The following is a 23683-nucleotide window of genomic DNA, read 5'->3' as shown; positions in this document are numbered from 1 at the left end:
ACAAAGTTTATAGAAAAATACACCAGTGTCTACAAGACTACAACATTGAGAACACCATTGTTGGTGCATTTGTGAAGAATTTTAGATGTTATGATATATTTTTCTATGAACTTGGTCAAAGTTAGATAAGTTTGACTTTGGGAAAAACTAAAACAACGGAGCGGAAGGAGTATCTCCCAAGTAATTTGTAAAAAGGCTCTCTGATTTTATGGTGACTGTACTTACATGCATCTTCTGGTTCTCAGTGCAACCAAGTAGCGCCAGAAAACAAGTACCGTGCACATCTCACATGCAAATTAGGTTGGAACCTCTTACTTAGTTGTTAACAGCGACGCATCCGTCAAGCAAGGAGCTCAGTCACTCTTTGTATTAGCACTTCCTTTGTTCCTCCAACCTTTGATTTCTTTGCACCGAGGAAGCTCTTTAGATCAGCGACTGTCAGCAAACGCAGCTCACCTCTCCTATGATGATCGATCACCTGAATGTATTCAAAATCAAGCTATTAAAAAAGCAGAAGATTAACTATCTTTAGGTAAAGCATGAGGAAAATGCGAAATAAATGGCTGTCACCTTTGCTATCAACTCGTCACTGGCGACATCTGGCTTTGATTTTGTCCTTTTTGAATTTAAGATATCCTTGTCAACTGCCTTCGCCCTAGACTTTGTAACCTTTTTCTTAAGGTCATCGTTCTGATTATCTCTCACCTGAGGAATTCAATCTAAAGTTTTTAGTTCATTGATTGATCAATCATAAGATATATTATATAGTTAAAGAAGATTATTTTTTACAGTAGGAATTTTGATTAATCACCTTTGTAGCAAATTCATTTTTGACAATTTCTGGCATTGTTTTCTGTTTAGTCACAGCAGTCAACACATTCTTGTCAAGATCTTGCTTTGCCTTTCTCTTTGCTTCTGCAGTAACCTCATCCTTGGCAACAACAGAATTCAATTTTGTGTTTACCACCTTTGCGGTAAGCACATCTTTCTCAATGTCTGGTATTGCTTTTGTCACTTCTTGGATACTTGGTGTGTAGTCTTTACTGTGCAAAAAGGTAACATGGAATTTAGCCCTACAGAACAAGCAACCATGCTGGACTCTAATTCATGCTAGTCAAGAGGCAACACATCTATAATGCAAGCTATTAGATTACAAAACACATTTGAATAAGTAAAAAATTGTTTTCTGAAAATTTAATTACAAAATTAGCTTCGAAGCAATTGTGAAGAGTGGACTCAAGACATGAAAGGAGGAACAACCTACAGCATATAAGGAGCCAAAGAAGTCCAGAATTCCCTTTTCATGTCATCTGTATGCAAGACTAAAACAAGTGCAAGCTGCCACTCTGACTCTTGTACAGAAGGTGAGGCAGTTGGTGGAGGCAAGAAGCAACCTTGTTAGTATGAATTCAACATTATTGAAGCACACATTATTCACAGAACCACCATTATTTGAACGAAAAAGCTGGCAAAATTAGATCGACCCACATGGCCACATGCCCGCATCACAAATGTGAACGATATGGGGATCAATTGCCTTCCTTTTCTCATATTAGTTGCAACAAATGAGCTCTTCCTACCTCTTCCTTTCACAATTTCCAGCTAGTTTCCACAATTTACAAAAGCCTTAATATTTAAAATTTATTCAATATTCCAACTGGATGATCATGCGTAACACAAAAAATGGACTAGAAAGGATCAAACCAAGCAACGGAATCATTGGCCTGCATCACTTCCCCTTATTGAGTACATTGAGTTGCATGGTTTTGTCTAAATTACAAGATACCAATGAGCCTAAGATGTTACCCTCTACTAAAATGGTTTCAAGAGATGTAAAGTGTTTTTTAACATTTTGTTGATCAAGGTTTCATTTTTTATTTGCAATTTATATTATTTGTTACTACTAAACAGCATTTCTGATAACATATAAAAGATAAAAGGACTTATCTTCCTTCTTGAGTCCAACTTTGTTTCTAAATAATCCTGTTGGTCTGCATGGCAAATAAAGAATATTAGATACTTTGTCCTACAATGATACGTGAAGACAGAACAGTTTCGTGATTAATTATACCTTTGGTAATTCCACCTCCTCGACTTCTGTCCTTCAGTAACTCTGCATGATTTCTTCCAAGATTTTCAGAAACCTGTAATGATGATTAACACATGCTGCTCAAAATTCATGCTTTCTAAGTATGCACGTTGGGACCATTACAAACTCTATGTAAGATTACTTTGACATAAAACTAGTGGAGTGAATTTATAGCTGAAATCAATTTCAAAATGTTTCTTATTTATTTAAAAAATACAGTCTAGCACTACTGCATACACATTATGAGGGGAGATAAGGGAATCATTCAGATGGACAGCAAGTTTGATGTACAAACTGGAGAAACTACAGGAATTGACTGCCTTCCAAAATGCTGGCAAACCCTGCTCTGAAAGACGAAAAAAGAACAATAATATAAATAGAAACTAACAACCTCAACAAAAAAATAGACACTTTTTAAACCCTAACGCCGCTGCTACCACATGAACAGATCCTGTTACAGTTATATGCCGTTGTTGAGGCCCGCATATGGTAATACTTCATTTGGCAAATAATATTTGGTCATGTGAGTTTTTCCTCTGTATTAGATATGTATAGTAATATGGCTTGGTCTACAAGGATATCTAATACTCTGGCTAAGAGCTAAGTCCATACCTGAATGACTGGCATGTGAAGAATTGCACTTGACGAACTAACAAGATTAGCATGATTTGCTACAGCATCAAGATGACTTGATTTGTTTGAATTATCCGCATCAGGATGTTCTAATGCAACAATGGTTAGATGTAATGTAAGGAGAAATGCCTTTTATTAATGGAACAAAAAATTATTAAGAAAATGAATCAACAATATGATCAAATCTAGTAGATGTGCATGCATTTATAATTGTACAATAAACTGATAAATACTTGCCTGATGAATATCTCAATTTCCTTTTTTCTGCTGATTTACTTCTGCTGAATGATGGCTTCAACAAAGGAACATGTGCTGCATAAGATTTTAGTTAGAAGGAAGAGATGTCCTAAGTCTCGAACACAAATATTACTGCATAACTATATTCTGATTTAGTAGGAGTTAGTTTGTATCTCCCTCTTCAGATCATTGAGAGATTGGAGAAAAGATGGGATAACTTTTAGTAGGAAAACTGATCTTCAAAGAGCTTATTATATTAGCATGGCCTGCTGCATGGGCGGATCCAGGAATTGGTTAGGACTAGGGATGATCCCAGCTTAATTGAAGGTCATGTGTTTTTCTCTCTTGATATTTGTCTAATTTTTGCTAGATCTCCATTGGTTTTTGGGCCTTAGACCAGGGCAGCAGCCCAGGCAGCCTGGGTCGTAGGTCCATTACTGGCCTGCTGGATATTTGGCTGCAGAGAAATACAAAGCTCTGACAAGCTGCCTCCTAACAAGCATCTTTGGAAAATAATGTTGGATTCAGATATGATGCTCCTAGAAAAATGGTTTCTATGGAGTTTTTAGCACATGCGGAAAGCTGGCAACATTTGAATCACATTGGTTGAAGAGTAGTCTTGTTGTATTACATCAGGTTTGGCAGTTAACACCTCAAGTCCTGTGGGCCTTGTTTATGCTTGAAAGTTTGACCTTGTAGGACCTGTTGTACAGATATCCTAGTCGCATATGAATATATTCAATAGGGTCCTCTCCTACTTTTACCCCAAAAAAATGTAGTCACACAAATTATGAATGAAATGAAGGAACAAAGATAGACAAACCAACCCTTCTTAAATAGGACTTGCACACCAAACTGTTGCCAATGAGAAACATCATCAATTAACTTGACCTAATTTATTTCTATATCTTGATGGTAAGAAAAATTGAAGGTGAGAAAAATCTGATCTTACATTTATATGAACTGTTTGGAGCAACCAGTTGTGATTGAAAACCATCATTGATAGGATTCACGCAACTGAGAGTGTAATTGTCACCCAAAGGATGAGCTGTCTTGTGAACTTCGGTATTCAACAATTTTGCCCTCAATGAACAAAGGACAGCAGGTTTTGGGGTGCGAAAGTCTTGCAGAAGAAAAAATATATATGCATTTAGCTGGTGATAGAACAAAAAATTCAGTCATGCAAACATGTAAGTTATTCTGGAAAAATGTACCTAGAATAAATGATTGACCTTTGGACATAATATTTGAATGACCTGAATCAAGATCCTCGATATTATCATTTTTTGAACTGTGGAATGTCAGGTTACTTGCAGCCTTATCCCAAGCAGGCAGAGTTGAAGAGCAGTTCAGTAGAACCTGTTCCTGTAAATAGCATAGTTCAACGAGAGCATTAACTTTGCTATGGTCCCTATGCATAACAAAATATAAAGAAATAAAGGCTATCATAGTTAAGCAAGAGCATTAACTTTTAAGACAAATGAAGAAAGGATAGCCATTCATAGCAGCTAAGACGTGCCCACTGAATAGTTTGACAAGGAAAAAGAACTCAAATCTGACAAAATGAGTTACAAAAGACCAATTGCTTTTACTGTACCTTAATTATTAGTTTATTATGGCCAAAGAAACTCCAAGCTGAAATAAAGAGAAAGGTTAGTTAGGATTCAAGAAGCTACAATTCCAGTGTGTACAAACATTATTTCCCAGAATCATTAAAACGTAAAGATACTCAAGGTTGTCTATAAATAATAATGACAGCAAAAGTAGGAAAATATTGAATCTTTAGCATGTGAATGTCTGTGTCATTGTGCACAGATCTAAACAACCAGAATCACGAAGACAGATGAAAGTTCACACAGACTATTTTTCACAAATGGAAGCAACAGCACGCCCTTACCTTTCAATAATTCTACAAAGGATTGCAAGGCAGACATTGCCTTTGATACTCTTACAGATTTTAAGGCCGGTTGAAGCCCTGGACCTTGGAGAACTAATGAAGAAGGCCACCTACTTATAAACGAAAGAAAGCAAATCAAAAGCATGTATAGATAAATGTGAGAAGTGGAAATGTTCAATATGCCAATATCTTCAGGGCAACATAATATATACAAATAGGATATTAAGGAAGTGATAACCATTTTGTTTCCAATGAAGCTCCATAAGTAAGTTTGACTGCTACATGGTAATCATAGTTTGTATCTAACCCATGCTGCAGAACACAAATTATGAAAAAAAATGAAATCACAAGTCGTCCAGAGAATCTGCTCTTAAAAATAAGCATGAAATTAAATAAGAACAATGATCATATGGCAAGGAACATCATGTGTCACCTTAAATAAACAAAGCTCCATAAACTTGTCCAAGCAGCATTCTGAGGGGAGCATCTTTCTATATCCTACGAAAGATGAAAACAAATCTTTACAAAAACAAACTATAGTTTTAACAAGTAAAGTAATATGAAAAATATAAATTACCAATCACATGGCCTTCCTGAAGTGCGGGGAGAGTTGTACAAGCTGTTCGAATGTTAAAGATATCCAAAACCACTTCATTGTTGTGCTGAAATGTTTCCATCATATTGGAGCTAGCAACATCAGAGATCTAGCAGCAAGACATAGATTTCGTTAACTGGAACTATTTTCTTCTCTGTAGCGGAAAGAAGAAGAAAACTGAAGGGTACCTTATGAGTAGTGTAGCGAAATGCGTCAGGTGAGACAACAAATTCAAAATCATCATTTGTCCCTAGTCGGACTTCCTGTAGCAATTTGACCACAAATATAATAACAAAAGCTATGTAACAACCAGCATCATAATATCAAGAGCTTATACTTTATACTAGAAAATAACAGAAGGTAGAAGTAGTCTATCCAGAGCATTTCACAAATGAATCGCGACATACAAGTGGCATCCAATTTTTCCAGATTCATATTTCTAAAACTGTTTGTTCCATTATTTTGAAACTTCTGTAGCTGAACCACAAATGACTTTATATCTACTGACCTTAAAGGCATGTTCTTGCTTCATAAATGGAGATTATAGCATTCACATGTCAATGCTTAACTGGAATTGGATGGCAACTATTGGTTCATGATGATCATGACACTGAACCAGAATGTACATATAGTTATGAAGAGAAGAATTATTGAGTTTTGAGGATTACTCAAATAGCCAAAGACCAAAAAATAAGCTAATTTTGAAGTTTAGAGACTGTTGATGTTGCTGAACCTACGGTTCATTTTTTACTACATGGTCACACGCACTGCATAATTAACCATTTCTAACCCATTTGTCGAATGCCAAACACCTGGGCTTGTGCACAAACTGAACTGTGATTATTCATGTGTCGCACGCGGTTCAGTGGTATGGTCACACCGTCACGTGCGCTGTATTGCTAACCATCTCTAACCCATTTTGCTTCACCTTGAGCCTCGACTGACCATCCTAAAATCCCGATTTGAATGTTCATTTCCAAATACAGAGCAGCAACATCATGACATTTATTTGCACAAAAAGGAACGTGCAACAATGTCCACAGGCCTCCAAATAAAGGGTGAAAAGTATTGTACCACTTTCACCGCGCAGAGATCAGTCCTCTCCTGATTCTGATCAAACTTCGAGTCCACGTAAATACTCTCTCCCAGACACCTCCATCCATGTTCAAGCATCATGGAGCGCAGATCACACCCGACGGCTTTTGCGATCAGCTCACCTGAGCATTCCAGCGCCTCCTCCTCGCCCACCTACAATGCCAAACAGCATGCATACATATGGACAGGTAAAGAGTTACAAGCGGAGCGCAAAACAGTTTCCATGTAGTGCTGCGGAAAAACGTCGAGCAGATAAACGGCGTGGGAGGAGAGGCCGCGCCCACCGAGGCCCCAGGGAACGCGGCCGCGATCTCGGAGACCGCCTCGGCCGCCTCGCGGGACTGGCATCCCTGCAACGATCGGGAGCACGCAGGGTTAAAAACCCGTCGTCACGAACGGACGAGTCGTGCATGCGGTGCGGAGAGCCGGATAGGTGGGGGGTGCGAGACCTGGAAGACGAGGAGGGCGTCGGCGGGGGGCTGGGGGAGGCACGCGACGCGGTGGCGGCGGGAGAGCCTGCAGCAGAGGATTTCGAGGTCGAGGGCGGGGATCGGGGCGGGGGCTGAGAGCGAGAGCTGGCGGAGGCGGAATGGCGGCAGCGCTGGGGAGGAGGAAGAGTCGGAGTCGGCGGCGGCGGCGCGGATCAGGACCTTGTTGCGGAACATGGCCGTGTGCAGAGTGCAGTTGCTCCGCTTCGTCCCGGGTGCTTCGGGGCTAGCACCGTGCGATGCGCCGATGAATAAAAAGAACGGTAATGGTAACATCCAGAATCATTAAAAAAATTTGGACATCCAGAATCATTGAAAAAATTTGGACAGCTGTACATGTATCGATGTTGTAACTATTGTTTCTGCATGTTACATAATAAATATTGATAAAACATAATGTTTATATTGCGGTGGGAACTTTTTATCTCAGAGTCAAACGATGTAGTCATTTTTCACATATTTTTCAATGTTGCAATTATAGATTTTTAATGTTGCAGTTTGTTTTCATATTGCAACGGAGCGTCCGATAGAAAAAATCACATCGAACGTCCGAACGCTAGCAGTGCCGTAAAAAGAAGGGAGTAAATTGGCACATAAATGTAGTGCTGAATTAGCCATGAAATGGTACATGAGTTGAATATACATCACAAAAATATGATTTAGCGAACCTGAGGCTACTTCTAGAAAATTTTATTCTTATTAATTGGCATGTCATGTAGGATTTTCAATAAAAAATAGAATGAGAATGTTGTGGTTTCTATGCCACATAGAGTTTGGGAAGGAAAAAAAAGAGGATGTTGTGGTTCCTAAAATGGTCACAAAGCAGATGGGCTCGAGTTTAAGCCGTTGCATTGGCTCAATTTCGGTCCCGTTTAGATGATGCTAGATTCTGAGCTAGCTTTCAAACAGGACAGATTTTAGTAGAGATTTCATAAGCATTCTCAAAAATCCCAAAAGCTGGAGTGGGCTCATTAAGAGCATTAAAGAAATGTATGCACCAAACATCCGTAGAATCAGCTACTAAATCCAGAATCCAAACAGAAGCATCAAGATTGTATCCAGAATCCTGCTTTTGAGAATTCATCCAAAATCTAGCTATTTAAAATCAATTATATGATCCAAATGGGACTTTTTGTGCGTCTCTCATTCCACTAGTGTCCACGCCCGTCTGGCTCCTACTTCTTTGAGCTTTAGGCGTATAGTGGACGTGCACGTGCGTGGCTCCTACTTCTTCGAGATTTAGGCGTATAGTGGACGTGCACGTGCGGCACGTATGTGATATAAAAAGATTGCATACAAGACCATGTATAATGTAATAATAAATAGTTACTATATTATTACCGAAATTAAAACTGAAATAATATATAACTAACAATCCAAATTCAAATATTTATTAAAAAATAAACAAACTACATTGATTAATTGACACTCCCACATGTACGAGTATTATTTTCTTCGAACACCTCCACGTCTTGATGATTGCCGTTAATCATATGCTCGTATACATCCTCCATAGAAGGTTTTTCCAAGATTGGACGTGAACGTTTTCCTAGGTTCCTTACATGGTAAGAGCCGGCGTCAACAGCTTTTTTTACGTCATCATGTGCACCAGCGCAAACTCGTAGCCCTTCTCTTATTCCTGCACGGTCATGAAATGAAAAGTGAAATATCTATCATTTAAAAAATAAATAAATCATGATATCATCTTCCATCGATGATTCCCAGAGGCATGTTTCCTTATAAAAAAAATAATGGTATTGTGTGAATAAGCCTCCAAAGAATCTGTGGGTGTACATGGAAGAAAAAATCAAATTTTTTTATTTATGATTAAGATAAGATTTAAACAATGAACTCATACTTCTATCCCGAGTGACAAGAACCCTAGTAGCCATTACAAACTTATTATTCATCTGTGCTTCAACAAATTCTGCACTATGCCCCTGTACTTAGGTAGTTAGAACTTGGAGGAATGAGATGCAACTGCTACACAGGGGAAGTGATATAATATTGTAACCAATGAAGAAAATGCATAATCAATTGCATGAAGTTTAGACAGGAAGCCCAACCTTGTGTCTTTCAAGCAAATTTTGCTGGTACTTAATGGACTATATTGTTGGTAGTCCCAAGGGCCAACTGAAGCAACAACTGCAAAGACGTCCACCTCGGTGCCATAAGGTTCTAACATAGCATCCGCTAGATCCACTAACGAGGCAGATGAGATCATCATTGCCATCTTCGTTGGGCAAAGAGTACAATCTGAATCTGTGGATCTGTGATTGCAATTATCACGAGTTTATATAGAGGCTCACGCTCACACCGGGCCTTCAGAACTGTGTTTAGAAGGAAACTAAAGTGAAATCACCATAATCTCTATGTTCCAATTATGGTTAAATATGACAAAGCAAAGTCATATTTAACCATGCAATCAGATCAGGAAGGCTTTATACGGAAGCAAATGATTTTGGTTTGAATAGTGCACTATACTTACATGCAATCCGATCCATCATTTCGTCAATATGGCAACCAATTCAAACATTACCAAACATTAATATATGGCAACCATTTCATGAACCACTGCAACATTCTTGTTTGTACCGGCATGTGTGTTTGAATTAGATTCCTTACATATGTAAAGCTTGATTAATGATCAGAACGAAACCGTGGGATCTGAAAACAACCCTATGATTCCTTACATAATATTTGATTCCTTATTATATATATTGGTCTCCACATGCACCTACAACACAATTAGATTTGTGTCCTATTTAATTTGCGAATGAATTTGACACACAATCATTTATAGGATTGGCTTGTGATCATCTGATGGGACACACAATCATTGCCGGTTGCGATGATCCCGATGCTGATTGCAGCACGATCGCCCTCGTTGCCGGTGTCGCCGAAAAATGCTCCGTGCACCGCTCGGTTTGCATCCAATCACGAGCTTTGGTGGTTATATTCCCATATTCATGTTGTATTAATTCAAACATGACATGCATTTTAATATAATTCAAAAATAGCATTATAATTATTTCTATTTAGAGCAACTAGAATTAAAACTTTTTGTAAACTTGAGTTGCTATCCAATTTATATAATTAATCAGGTCATCATATTTGTTTTTATATATCTATACTATAAAGAGAATTTATTTAGCTACATTTGGCACTGCAATCATGTATGTGTTTTGATAATTCTCATGATGCCTATAATATCCACCTGCTGTAGAACATTACGTTGTCTTTGAGGTAAAAACATTGCATATATTAACAAATGTCATCAACTAACTATAATCATAATCGTGGAACACACTCTATATGCAAAGCAATTGGACGTGTAGTTTGTGCTTCACTGTATTACAAGAAGTTTAGTTATGAGAAACTGAAACTTTAAAAAAATAAAACATTTGGACAATTGCCAGATCGGGTTACAGAACACGGATGCATTTGTTGTCTTCTTCACCTAACCTAAACATATAGTCATACAGATACTTCAAAGATCTGGCGTATTTTACATTAGACTGCAATGGCGGTGTATCGAAGTATGTATGAATATAGTCAAATCGAGTGGCCACTGCCTCTTTAACGCATTCATGAACCTTGTCCATTCGTAAAGAATTTCTAACATCTGCCAAAAAAATAACGTTATTTTTTTTCACAAGCAATATTTTTCATGGAATTATATCAAAATAATGATAATGGTTTACCTTCAAGTGATGTGATCCATAGGTGCACTGCAGTTTCACAAAAACTGATTGTAGTGAATCCAGTTCCTACCAGGCACCCTGTAATTGGAGATCATGATAACATCAAAATGCATCACAAGTCAAAATAAACATAATCCACAACAAAATAGATGGAACATTGGTACTTACGCATATTCTGATCTACAACAACCTTTGCAACCATTGCAATGTGGTTGTGGACATCTGCTGCGAGAAATTGTTTATGCTCGTCGACATCGTTTTGATGGACCACCAAATGGAGGAATGCTAGTGTACTTTAACAGAGATGGTTTATAATGTAGATGGGTTATACGAAATTATAGAATAAGACATGCTCTTATTTAAATAAATGTGTAACTAAATAAAACTATGTGCCCGCCAAACAGATCTCCCTTGCTCCATATGGATGAAGTAATTTGTAGTCCGTTGGACCAACAAATGCTACCACTGCTACTACATCCACCTCAGTCCCATGAGGTAGAGCCATCGCAGTCGCCAGTTTTATGAAATCACCAGAATTGTTCTGAATAAATATATAATAGATGTTGGTCTAGTGGATGTACACGTGCGTGAGTAATCAGGTTTACAATAGTCAAAGAAGAAAGATCAATTAAATATCAAATGAAATACAACATAAGTGTTCAGGCACTACCATGATTTGGAAGCTAATAAGAAAATTCTATGGGAAGATAAGGCATCCAGAGAAATGGGAAAACAACACAACTGAAACAATATGTTAAACTAATCTAAAAATAACAAGTCCTTAAAATGGTTTCTACCTCTATAACCTATGTCTATGAGTATATATATATATATAAACATATAAAAACTAAACTGAACAATTGAATTGATGCACGGAGCACTTCTCACCATCCTGGATTCTCGGGTGAGAGCAGCAATGAATGGACGGCACAACTTTCAGCGCTTCGGCACTCAAAAAAACGGACGGGTATGAGTGGGCTAGCAAGTGCCTCAATAGCATAGGACTCACATATATATAATCGGGTATAAGGTTTATAAGGTAATAAAACAATTGTCCATTGTTGCCTAGATTTTTGCCATATTGCTCACACCTAATTGTCAAAAAATATTATATTCTTTCCTTCTTTGCATGCATGCAGATCAATCACTAATTGCTGCGTATGATTTTGTGTTGGCCACAACATGTTAGTTAATTTCCTTTATTTACTTGATTTACTTGATGTGTCTCGTGCATGCTTTCCTTCTTATCACGTGCGGTTGCTAAAAAGGCATCAGATCTTGGATATAATACTGACTTATATATGGTTATTAATCTCAAAAGGAAACATCATTTTAAGGGCAAAATACAGCAAATTGTCCATTCCCATTATCCAAATCTTGACACAGCACATAGAATTAGCCAAAATTGATGAAATAATTAAAAATGAAAATTCAACAAAACACGCAGAGTATAGCCATTCACGATTACATGTTCCATAAACAATGGTTAATACATGTAAGTAATTCTGCTTGACATCCATAGACATTCCGACTACAGATAAACAACCTATTTACAAAGAAGATTGGAATTAATACAATATATCACAACCTTTGGAAGGTCAGCCAGGAGATTACGCGACGTCGTCGTAGCCAGGACCTCCACCATTCTCACTCGAGCCGTCCACACGACGGCTTTTGCTAGGTAGTCTGCTGTCGTCACTGTCATCGTCTTCACCATCATCGCTGTCATCGTCTTCGCCGTCGTCGCTGTCATTGTTGCTGTCGTCATTGTCATTGTCGACACCTTCACTGATGTCTTCATCACTTTTGACACCGTAGAATTCATCAGCCGAGGACCCATGCTCACCATCAGATGACACTGCGATAGAGTCCTTCTCCTCCTCATCATCTCAGACAACCTGCAGAAGCTTGGGAGGCTACAGCCCTGAAGGATCAATCGGGGAATGTGGCAGGGTTGACATTGTTTCCATACGTATGAGGCTCTACACCTCCTACACTTCAAAGAACGGTGCAGTTCAGGAACAGAACTATTAAGGAGGAAACGTTGTGGTTATGCATCGGCGCAGTAGTGCGATGAAACAGCGCGAGCGATCCAGAGAAGTTGCATCGTTTTGTTCCAATGATTCGCCAATACTCAATGGTCCTTTCATGGCTTCTGGCAACTACACAATACGGTTCTTTCTGAACACGTGCGACTGCTAAAAAGGCATCAGATCTTGGATATAATACTAACTTATATATGGTTATTAATCTCAAAAAAGAAACATCATTTTTAGGGGCAAAATAAAGCAAATTGTCCATTCCAATTATCCAATTCATGAAACGGCACATAGAATTAGCCAAAATTGACGAAATAGTTAAAAATGAAATTCAACAAAATGCGCAGAATATAGCCAAACAAATGGAAATTCAAGAATTAATATATTATCCAACAATCCCTAATCAACTATATCTTTTGTTCTGCTCTCCTCATGGCTCTCTTCATCGGAGCTACCTGATTTGTCCACGTTGTCCTTGCTATTGGAACCTTGGTTCTCACTGCGAGGCTGCTCATGCACTGCTCCAGCCATCTCTTGAACACCATCTTGATCTAGACATCTTCTCTTCTTACGGCTTGTCCTCATCTTCTCTTCATCATCTTCTTCGTTGTAGTCGTCCTCATCCTCTTCGGCCTCATCTTCTACTTGATAGTCCTCATCTTCTTCGGCCTCGTCACTATCCCAGTCATCGTCTTGCCCATCCTCGTCCTCCTCTTCTGCTTGGTAGTCCTCACCCTCTTCTGCCTCATCATTGTCCTAGTCATCGTCGTGCTCATCCTCCTCCTCCTCTTCTGGTGCGGTCATTTGATCTTCTTCTTCTCCGCACTCCTCTAGTTCAGAATTAGTGTCTTCGCCATCCTCTTATGGAATCCATTCACCATCCTCTCCCCTTCTGGAATCCATTCACCATCCTCTACTTCATCTGTTGGCTCTGCCTCAGTGCTTTCTTCTTCATGATACTCTACATCAGTCGGCATGTTGCTGCCGTGTGTGAGAGACTCAAGCGGCTCTTCGATGCTCCTCTTAGGGAGGACAAGGCGATTTGTCAGGCAATTGCATTGAAAGTTTGTGTCTGGTGGGAAAAAATAAACTGATCATGATTAGGATGTATAAAAATCCCCATAACCATTTTTAGCTGACTATCGAAATTGATTGACTAATTTCGTTTGCGTTGTATAATATGATTGATTGATTAATTTCCTACCATACAATTGATTGATTGATTAGGAAACTAATCACTTAATTGGTGATTTAATTTCAATCAATGAAGTAATATGCCGAAAATCTTAAATATAGTTTCCCCCATAACTACTTTTAGCTGACTATCAAAATTGATTGATTAATTTCCTTTGCGTTGTAATATGATTGATTGATTAGTTTCCTACCATACAATTGATTGATTGATTAGGAAACTAATCAATGAATTGGTGATTTACTTTTAATCAATGAAGTAATATGTCGAATATTAGTTTCCATACAACATATAATTGGTGATTTACTTTCACTTACCTTGTTTATTACTTGACTAACACAGACTTGTGTGAATAAAATTACATGATCTCTGAGCATAAAGTTCCTTATAAGTAGTACTTAAAATTATATGCAGCGAGATAAGAGGTATAGAATGATTGCTGCCATGATTATTGATCAACTACATGCGATCCTGCTTAATTAGCAAAGTTTCCTAGCATGCAGGATCAGGTGATGGTGGATAAGTACTTGAACTTGTGAGCAGCGAGATATGAGATATAGACTCATTGTTGCTATGAATATTGGTCAATTACATGAATCCTGTTTATAATTAGCAAAGTTTCATTGCATGCAAGATCAGGGATGCATTATGCATGTGTCAGAGTTACACATGCGATACCACATCCAGTTATTCATAGATGGATCAACAATTATTCAAATATGTTTCGTCAATGAGGAAGTACAAAAGCTTAATTCTAGGTGAGAAAAATAATTGTATTATTGATAGATAGATGGATCAACAAATATCCAAGTTCATCGACTGATGTTCATCTAGAAGTAATTGGCCATGCTGGGAAAATAAATAGTTACAGCTGTGCATTGCTACCCTTCTAGGCAATAGAAACAAATAATATTACATCTAGATGTATTTCTCGACATCTGTGGCCCTTATGGAGCAAACAACGACTCTTACATCTTCTGGTATGTTATCTGCGCTCTCATTAAAGTTGCATTTCAGGACTTCAATAAGAAGCCAATTCCTGAGGAGTCTTGAATCCTTTCAATGAGGAAAAAACAAAATTAGCTATCAGCACTCAGGAAATTATGTAGAGATGGAGATTGATGGATAAGGAAATGTCAATACTAACCACATTGAGCAAACCATGAATCCGTTCACCATCCCACATGCTCATGAGCTCAATTACTAAAAACCCAGTCAGGCACCTGGGCAAGTTAAGAGAAACCTTTAAATTTAAACTTCTCTAAAAAATGATTTATTCATCTTATGAGGTAAAGTTACCTATCAAATGTCTTGGGAACAAGGCACATATATATATGGTTCCAATCGTAAATGTCGTCATTCCAAGAAGGATCTATTTCATCCATGGCACAATCATACGTTCTAGCAATCTTCTGTATTATAGGAAGATAGTAGTAGGATGGATGATTATACACAGGATTGTGATGAACTAGAGAAGGGTCAATTATAGCTATCATTCTAGCATGTTTGTCGAATGCAAACATGCCGAAACTTCCGCATGCATAGCAAGGCACCACAACCTACATTGGTAGATGTTAACATAAAATGTGTTCCATTCAACGTTAGCTGATACACAGGTTGAGTTCAACTTACCAGCTGACATTTAGAAAATGAAACTCCAATGCGAGGCCAACCATCAAAGAACTTTGCAAGCCAACATTCTTGCCGCGCCGTGAGACTTGCTCTGCTTCTGTCTTGTCTGGAGGTAACTTGTGTTCCTTGGTGTAGTCAATGAAAGGTGTTCTCCAATCTACATCAATCATCATAACCTCCTGGTCTGGCACATCGTTGCCTCGATCGGTGGTTTTTGAAGGTGCCAACTCCACTATGGATGGCTTGTGTAGCTCATGGACGAAAACCCCAGCTGGAACTTGGGCACGAGTAGATCCAATCTTGGACAAGATGTCTGCGGCTACATTGTTGTCACGAGCCACGTGATGGAACTCTAGACCAGAGAACTTGTTCTCTAATTTGCATACTTCCAGGCAATAAGCGTCCATGTTATCCTTGTGGCAATCCCACTCATTGTTAACTTGATTTATAACAACTAGTGAGTCGCTGTAGACCAACAATCGCTTGATTCCCAATGAGACTGCCAGGCGGAGCCCGTGCAGAAGCACTTCATATTCGGCTTCGTTGTTGGACACCTCCCAGAAGATTTGCAACACGTATTTTAGTTGTTCGCATTTGGGAGAGATTAAGAGTACTCTTGCACTAGCGCCCTCAAGCTTGAGTGATCCTTCAAAGTATATGATCTAATGCTCTGGGCGTTCTGCTGGTTTTGGTACTTGATTTTCCTGCCACTCTGCCATAAAATCGACTAGTGCTTGAGACTTGATGCATGGTAGTCCTTGATTTGAAATCTAGGGACAGTGCTCCAAGTTCTACTGTCCACTTGGAGATTCTTCCTGTTGAATCTTGATTGTGGAGAATTTCTCCCAAGGGGAAGCTTGTGACGACGGAGATGTTGTGTTCCTGGAAGTAGTGTCGTAGCGTCCGCGAGGTGAGTAGTATTGCATATAACAATTTTTTGACTAGCGGGTACCTGGTTTAGGAGTCTGACAACACCTCGCTGATGAAGTAGATGGGCCTCTGTACTTTGTAAACATGGCCTGGTTCTGGTCTTCCAACCACGATCACCATGTTAATGACATTAGTAGTCGCGGTGATATAGAGCAGCAAGTCTTCGTTGGGAGTTGGCGCCGTGAGGATTAGTGGCTTTGATAGGAAGTCCTTCAACTGTTGGAGGGCTTGATCCACCTTCGTAGTCCATTGGAATTTATCTTGCCGCTTGAGTAGTTTGAAGAAAGGTAGTCCCCGTTCTCCAGGCCTTGAGATGAATCTATTGAGAGCCGCCATGCATCTAGTCAGTTTCTGGACATCCTTGGTGCATGATGGTGCGTGCAGATTGGTGATGGTGGTGATCTTATCAGGGTTAGCTTCAATCCGTCGGTGACTGATGATGAACCTGAGTAGTCTACTGGAGGGTATACCGAACACACACTTTGTTGGGTTCATCTTCCACCGGAACGCTCGCAAGCTTGTGAAAGTTTCTTCTAGCTCCGCAATCAAGTCATCAGGATTTTTGGTCTTCATGACCACGTCATCCACGTACACCTCTACGTCATAGTGTAGTTGCTTCTTGAAGCACTCCTGGATGGCTTGTTGATTTGTGGCGCCTGCGTTCTTAAACCCGAGGGACATCGTAGTGTAACAGAAAGCTCCATAAGGGGTGATGAATGTGGTCTTGATCTAATCTTCTTCTTTAATAGTTATCTGGCGATACCCCGAGTAGCAATCGATAAAATAGAGTAGAGCACATCTAGCCGTCGAGTCGATGACTTGACCAATCCTAGGGAGCCCGAAGGGATCCTTTGGACAGTACTTGTTGAAGTTCATGTAGTCAACACATATCCTCCACTCATTGTTGTTCTTCTTCCGCACCAAGATGGGATTAGCCAACCACTCTGGATGATAGACTTCTTTTATGAAGCCAGCCACGAGTAGTTTGGCCAATTCTTTTTTGATTGCTTGTCTTCTGTCTTGGGTGAATCGGCGTAGTCGCTGTCGTTTTGTTGTAGCTTTGGGATCCACATTCAGTGAGTGCTCGATCAACTCCCTCGGTACCCCCGGCATATCAGATGGCTATCATGCGAAGATATCTCAGTTGACCTGGAGGAAGCTGACGAGCGCGTCTTCCTATTTGGGATCCAGCCCTAAGCCAATTAGGGCAGTTTTGGAGCTATCGCCGGTCTCGAGGATCTTGAGTTCTGTCGGGAACAATTTCTTGGAGGTAGCGAAGACTTGCATCATTGAATTTGGCACCTGAGTAGTCACTGCCAGCTCCACGGCTTCCATGTCACAGTCATATGATCTCTTCAAGTCTCCGCGTAGGGAGAATACTCCCTTAGGCCTCGGCATTTTGAGTACTAGGTACACGTAATGTGGGATGGCCATGACTTGGCTAGTGCGGGTCTTCCGAGGATAGCGTGATACGATGTCTCGAAATCAGCTACCTCGAACCGGATGTAATTGGTCCGGTAGTGATCCTTGGTCTCGAAGGTAACTTGTAAGACCACTTGATCAAGGGTTATAGCCGCGTTGCCTGGGACAATCTTGTAGAACGGAGAGTTCATTAGTGTGAGCATATCCGTAACATCGAGGCCCATCTTCCTCAAAGCCTTGACAAAGAGTACGTTGAGACCACTGCCACCATCGATGAGTACTTTTATGAGTCGAGAGCCTGCGATTACTGGATCCAGGACGAGAGGGTAGCATCCTGGGTTGGAGAAACTAGTCCACTAATCCTTCCTGGAGAAGGTGATTGGTACCTTGGACCACTTGAGGAATGTAGGTGTTGCTGGTTCAATGGACATAATCTCTCGGAGGGTTAGTTTCTAGGACCGCTTGGTAGCAATACCCGGTGTGCCGCTGAAGATGACGTTGACAGTGTCAGATGGGTTCTGGAATTTCCCGTTGTCATCATCGTCTTCATCTTCTTTGACCTTGCCTTTGTCCTTTGCTCCTGAAGGTTCTGGCAGATCTTTCATGACTCTACGAAGGCTATAGCAATCCATCGCAGAGTGTTACGGAGTCCTTTCTTGATTTCTGCCGCCTTTCTTGGAGGACCGAGACATCATCGTGACAGTATTGTCTGGCTTCCTCTTGTGATTTTGACCACCCGAGTAGTTGTCTCGGTTGTCATTGTTGGGTCGATCATTACGGTTCTTGTCATTGCGTTGGCTGTTACTTTGGTTGTTGTTGTTCTGGCCTCTGTTACAACTAGACTCGAACTGCTCGATCTCTTTGTCTTCTTCATCTGCCTAGGCCTGTATCATGGTCTTGAGAGATTTGATATCTTCCGAGCGTCTTCTACCAAAATCTTCAAACATCCGACGGTCATAGAGACCATTCTGGAAGCACTCTATGGCACCCCACTCTGTGATGTCCACGACATTGGCCTTCTTGTCGAAGAAATGGTGTAGATAGCTGCGTAGGGTCTCACCTTGTTGTTGTTTGACTTAGGACAAGTCAATCCTGTTGCCAGGATATTGCATTTTTCCTGCGAAGTTGTTTATGAACACCGCCTTGAGTAGACTCCATGTGTTGATGGAGTTCTCCCTTAAGGATTCGAGCCATGTAAGTGGTCTTGCCTCCGTACAGATGAGGAAGTAAATGACTTTGGTGTCATTGTTTCTTCCCGCCGCCTGGACTGACAATGAATAGGACCGCAACCATTGGACTGAGTCTTGCTTGCCGTCGTACTTAGTGATACATGGAGGTTTAAACTTGTCGGGTAGGATCATCTTGCGTACTCGTTTTGAGAAGGTGGGGAACCCATCAGAATCTTCTCCCAAGTACTCAACTTCTTGTTCGCGTTCGCGGCGGCACCCTTCAATGATTGTATGAGCATCGCGGTTGTTGTTGAGCTTCTGACGGAGGTCGCGTGTTGGTTCAAGCTCTGGATGGGGCTCACGGTAGCCACGACTTCCCGAGGGTCATCGCCTTCTACGCCTTCAACGCCGCCTGACCATCCCTCAGCCCCGTCAACCACCACCGTGCGTTCAACACCGGATCTGCCCAAGCATCGAGGGCTCCTAGCCGGCGGACGTGGATAACAGGAACGTTCCTCATGGTGCCTGCCATGGTGACCTGGTCATCATGCAGACGGCGCTGCTCAAGGAGTACCCGAACAAGATGCTCGTTACAACATTGCAGTGTGTGTTCAGCGTGGTTCAGTCGTTCGTCGCAGCCGTGGTGGCCGAGAGGGACTTCTCCAAGTGGAAGCTCCGGCTCGACGTCAGCTTGCTCGCCATCCTTTACACTGTAAGAATGATTGCTTATTGTTGCTTGGATGATTCTGCTAGTAGTTTAATTTCAAATACTGCAGTCAATTTCTAAATACAAAAATTATATATTCGTCTTTGTTGCTGCATTTGGACGGACCAACTAACTCAATGCATCATCTGACAGGGGTTTGTGGTGACGGGAGTCGGCTACTACCTGCAAGCATGGTGCGTGGAGATAAAAGGCCCTGTCTTCCTCGCCGTCTGGACCCCGCTCTCCTTCGTCTTGACAATATTCTGCTCCTCCTTTTTCCTTGGAGAGATCGTTCACCTCAGCAGGTAACTAATCTGATTTAATGACAGCAGATTTGCATTGCATCCATCTTTCATGAATATATTTATGAAGCTTCGGCATTTTACGGCAGCATTTTTGGGTGGAATCTTGCTGGTCTTCGGCCTCTATAGTTTGTTGTAATGTGGGGTAAAAGCATGGAGAATAAAGTGAGCAGAGTGGTGAATGCGGTCAATGGTGGGCAAGATAATTCAGAGCACAGAAGACATCATGGAGAGAACGAGTACAAAGAAGATCCGGAGGAAGTAACAACATCAGCATTGGCGATTGAACGAGTGTGATTATGTTCCGATAAAAACAGATTAAAGAAGTGTGCTCTCATGTTAGTACTTTTTCCGCAGATAATGTAAAATTCACCTGTTGACGAACAGCGTACTTCCAGCTCTAACCAACAAATATTACAGTGGCATTTTTTTTATGGAGATGTTAAATTAATTTTTATGAAAATGAACTATCTGATATCAAGAAAGAGAATAATCAACAGGAAATTGACTGACCATAGTCAGGTCGTTTAGGGCATGTGAGTAACACAGAAATTTAACATGGATTTTACTAAAAAAAATTGTAAAATCTTGTGGTCACGAGATTTAGAAACAAATTTCATATATGGCACGTCTTATCCAGTGACCAAAAGATCATACCTCCCTTGGTCCAGAGTAGAGAGAAGAACTAAGGCCATCTCGCATCTTCTTCTTATGCCGCCACCAATCGTGTTGACCTCTAATTTTCTTTGCCCACTCCTCCTGCTGCTCGAAATTTCTTTCTGCCGATTCTTCTCTTCTTTGTTTCCTGAAACTTTTGTTACCTGGCTAATGGTAGCAGCAAGGGCATGTTTGAATGGTTGAAATTCAGATTCTGAAATTCTAGAGAAATTAAATCCTCAAAACAAGCCCCAAGTAGTAAGTAATCTGCCTTTTTTATGCAGACAAGCATGCACAACTATAAGCCACGAACCAGGCATTATCATTATCGCTATCTTCTCTTGTTTTTTTTCTGACAATTGAGCGTTCTCTGCTATAATTTGTTGTGCAGAGGTAAGTGAGGTTGATTTCTACCGAACTGTGGATGTTACTGTTTAAGCATGGGGATTGTTAGCGCTCGTTATTGCTACCTTTTAGTAAGTGGTGTTTTTGAATTAATTCTTATACTAACCCGCCACTTAGCAAGTGAAATATGTGTTGTATATTGAACTATATTGCAAAATGGTAGGCAGACGACTCCTGTATGAGCTTTATTTGGACCTGCACTTTGGACAACACAAAGAACCTACACGAGGATTATGAGCACCGGCGAAAGGCAAGAGAGGTTGTGTTGATCAGCCGCCACACCCTCCAAATGCACCATATTTGATAAACCATCATTGCAGTTGACTTAGAGGCGAAGCATGTGCAAGTTCATCTCGTGGTCAAGCCCAAGGAAGCTCATGATTAGAAGGTCAAAAGATCAGCATGGGGCGAATTTCGTGTCAAAATTATATGGTTCATAACGATCAATATAGGGTGAGCCGATCAGCCCAAGAGACCCAAACTGATTAGCCTAGCTCTTTTCTGGCTCCATTCAAGGTGCCTTTTGTCCCATAGTACCTCTAGACCATGAATACCCCCATTCTCCATCGGGAAGCAGATCCATCCACCAGAGATCGGCGAAATAGAGGGACACACCACAGGGAGTTGAGGGTCGCTGCAAATCTTTAGAGTTATCTAGGAGATAGTTTAGACCAAATCCTAGCTATCATAACCTCCATGCATGGTTGTGCCATGGCAAAGTTTAGGAGCCAATAGTAGATCGTCAATGATATGAACTCGGAGGTGATGGTCTAATACATATTGTCTGAGCAATGTTCTTCGTGTCATCCAATCTGTTAGCGATTCGATGCCTCCTTTTATACTTTCTACTATCATGAATATGCTTATTCCTTATTAGTTTAATGCTAGGTTAGACTACATAGCATGCTTTATGTAATCATGGTGATTAGATCTGGTATGTTCATCCTTCATGATAGAGAGACATCTTCACTTGTGGTCGTACCCTTAAACTGCATGCACTGATAGGGGGATCGTGACAGGGTCTGCTTTCCGTGTAAGGTGAGAATTTTTGAGAGGTTGATCGGAGGTAGTAGTTTAAAGATTGCTTTGGGTGAGATGCATGATGTGCTTCCTTTTTGGCTAGAACTACGACTAGAAGCTATAGCCTCTTGTTGCTCTTGGTGGTGTTATCTCGTATATATGTGTGAATGTGATCTACCCTTGTTCAAACCATTAGTCTTTAAATCTGGTTTGCCTTTATATGCAATCAACGCTTCATGTTAGGATTGATCCGTTAGATTAGATGGAAAATCCTAGCCAGTTCACTGTCGATCCACGGATTGATAAACCTGGGATGGAATACTCTAAGAAAAAAGTTACAACTAATCCATGCACTTGTGGTTCACGACTTGCATGCTACCGCCAACAATGGTATGGGCAAGAACGACGGCGGCAACGGAAACCACGTGTGGCTGCTAGTAGCAGTGAGTAAACAGTCATCCCGAACCCCGAAGAGCATAGTTCTGTGCTCACGTAGCTCCGAGTCCGAGGAGGGTAGATCCAGTGGTGAGCATGCAAGAGCAGTCCCAACATTAAAAATGGCCTAAGAGGAGGGGTAGAACACGACCAGCGGTGAAGATGACTACACCGGCGACGAGAGGAGCATAGGAACTAATAGGATGGATCTAAGGTAGGGGAAGCAGATCCGAACCTAGGAAAGGGTTGATCCGGCGAGCGAAAGACCAAGGCAAGCATTGACGGTGACAGGAGAAAACGACCTGCTCGGGGAGCGAGGAGAGAGGCACTACGGGACACAGTCAAATTGCCGAGTGCCAGGGGCACTCGGCGAAGGGCAGAATACCCTCGGCGAACTGTTTGCCGAGTGTAACACTCGGCAAACGGCAAACGGCACACGGCAAATATAGAGTCGGCAAACACTAGTTCGCCGAGTGTCTTGTGTCGGGCACTCGGCAAAGACTTTGCCGAGTGCCCAGAAAACACTCGGCGAACAATTATTGAAAAAAAAAATCACGCACCGCCACTGCTCCGCCGCCGCCGCCGCCGCCACCATCCTCTCCTCTTCTCTTCAGGCCCCGGCGCCGGCGGATCCGGTGGAGGGGACGGGCGGGCGGCGGATCCGGGGGCCGGGGGCCGGGCGCCGGGCGGGCGGCGGCTGATCCGGGCGGCGGCGGCGGATCCGGGGGCGTCAGGCGGCCGGCGGCGGCGGATCCGGGGGCCGGGGCGGCGGATCCGGGGGCCGGGGCGGCGGTGGCGGATCCGGGGGCCGGGGCGGCGGATCCGGAGGCCAGGGCGGCGGATCCGGGGGCCGGGGCGGCGGCGGCGGATCCGGGGGCCGGGGCGGCGGGCGGCGGAGGATCCGGCGGCCGGCGGCGGCGGATCCGGGAGCGCGGGGCGGCGGGCGACGGGCGGCGGGGCCGGGGCCGCCGGGCGGCGGCGGCGGGGGCCTTCGGGCGGCGGCGGGAGGGAGAGAGGAGGGAGTGAGGGGAGTGAG

At 41.7% G+C, this 23683-nt stretch overlaps 2 protein-coding genes across 5 annotated transcripts in view; one reads left to right on the top strand and one right to left on the bottom strand.

Annotated features, from left to right (window-relative positions):
* LOC101770707 (BTB/POZ and MATH domain-containing protein 2) overlaps positions 1–23683 on the top strand; it is a 111270-nt gene that overhangs the window by 2551 nt on the left and 85036 nt on the right. The gene's annotated exons all lie outside the window — the stretch shown is intronic.
* Positions 31–7244, bottom strand: LOC101769602. 4 transcript variants are annotated; one of them, XM_022822806.1, is made up of 19 exons: positions 6996–7244; positions 6831–6896; positions 6526–6699; positions 5640–5714; positions 5434–5560; positions 5290–5354; positions 5095–5168; positions 4857–4969; positions 4557–4594; positions 4174–4324; positions 3912–4082; positions 2960–3034; positions 2702–2811; positions 2072–2144; positions 1948–1991; positions 812–1045; positions 571–705; positions 309–478; positions 225–240 (listed from the first exon to the last, which is right to left on the bottom strand). In XM_022822806.1, the coding sequence occupies exons 1-18, from the start codon at positions 7209–7211 to the stop codon at positions 341–343; spliced, it is 2079 nt and encodes a 692-aa protein (XP_022678541.1). In that variant the 5' UTR covers positions 7212–7244; the 3' UTR covers positions 225–240; positions 309–340. The 4 variants fall into 4 exon arrangements, with proteins under 4 accessions (XP_022678540.1, XP_022678542.1, XP_012698127.2 ...); XM_022822805.1 differs by having other exon boundaries at positions 31–478; XM_022822807.1 differs by having other exon boundaries at positions 31–478; positions 4192–4324.

Source organism: Setaria italica, chromosome IX (assembly GCF_000263155.2).
Source record: "Setaria italica strain Yugu1 chromosome IX, Setaria_italica_v2.0, whole genome shotgun sequence".
Taxonomy (NCBI): domain Eukaryota; kingdom Viridiplantae; phylum Streptophyta; class Magnoliopsida; order Poales; family Poaceae; genus Setaria; species Setaria italica.
This window is presented reverse-complemented; position numbering and strand designations above follow the sequence as displayed.

Coding starts and splice junctions, on each gene's coding strand:
- LOC101769602 (XM_022822805.1), bottom strand. CDS start 7,211: ATGTTCCGCAACAAGGTCCTGATCCGCGCCGCCGCCGCCGACTCCGAC. Junction 5,561..5,639: donor TTCGCTACACTACTCATAAG/GTACCCTTCAGT, acceptor TCTTGCTGCTAG/ATCTCTGATGTTGCTAGCTC. Junction 1,046..1,947: donor AGTTGGACTCAAGAAGGAAG/ATAAGTCCTTTT, acceptor ACCTTTTTGCAC/AGTAAAGACTACACACCAAG.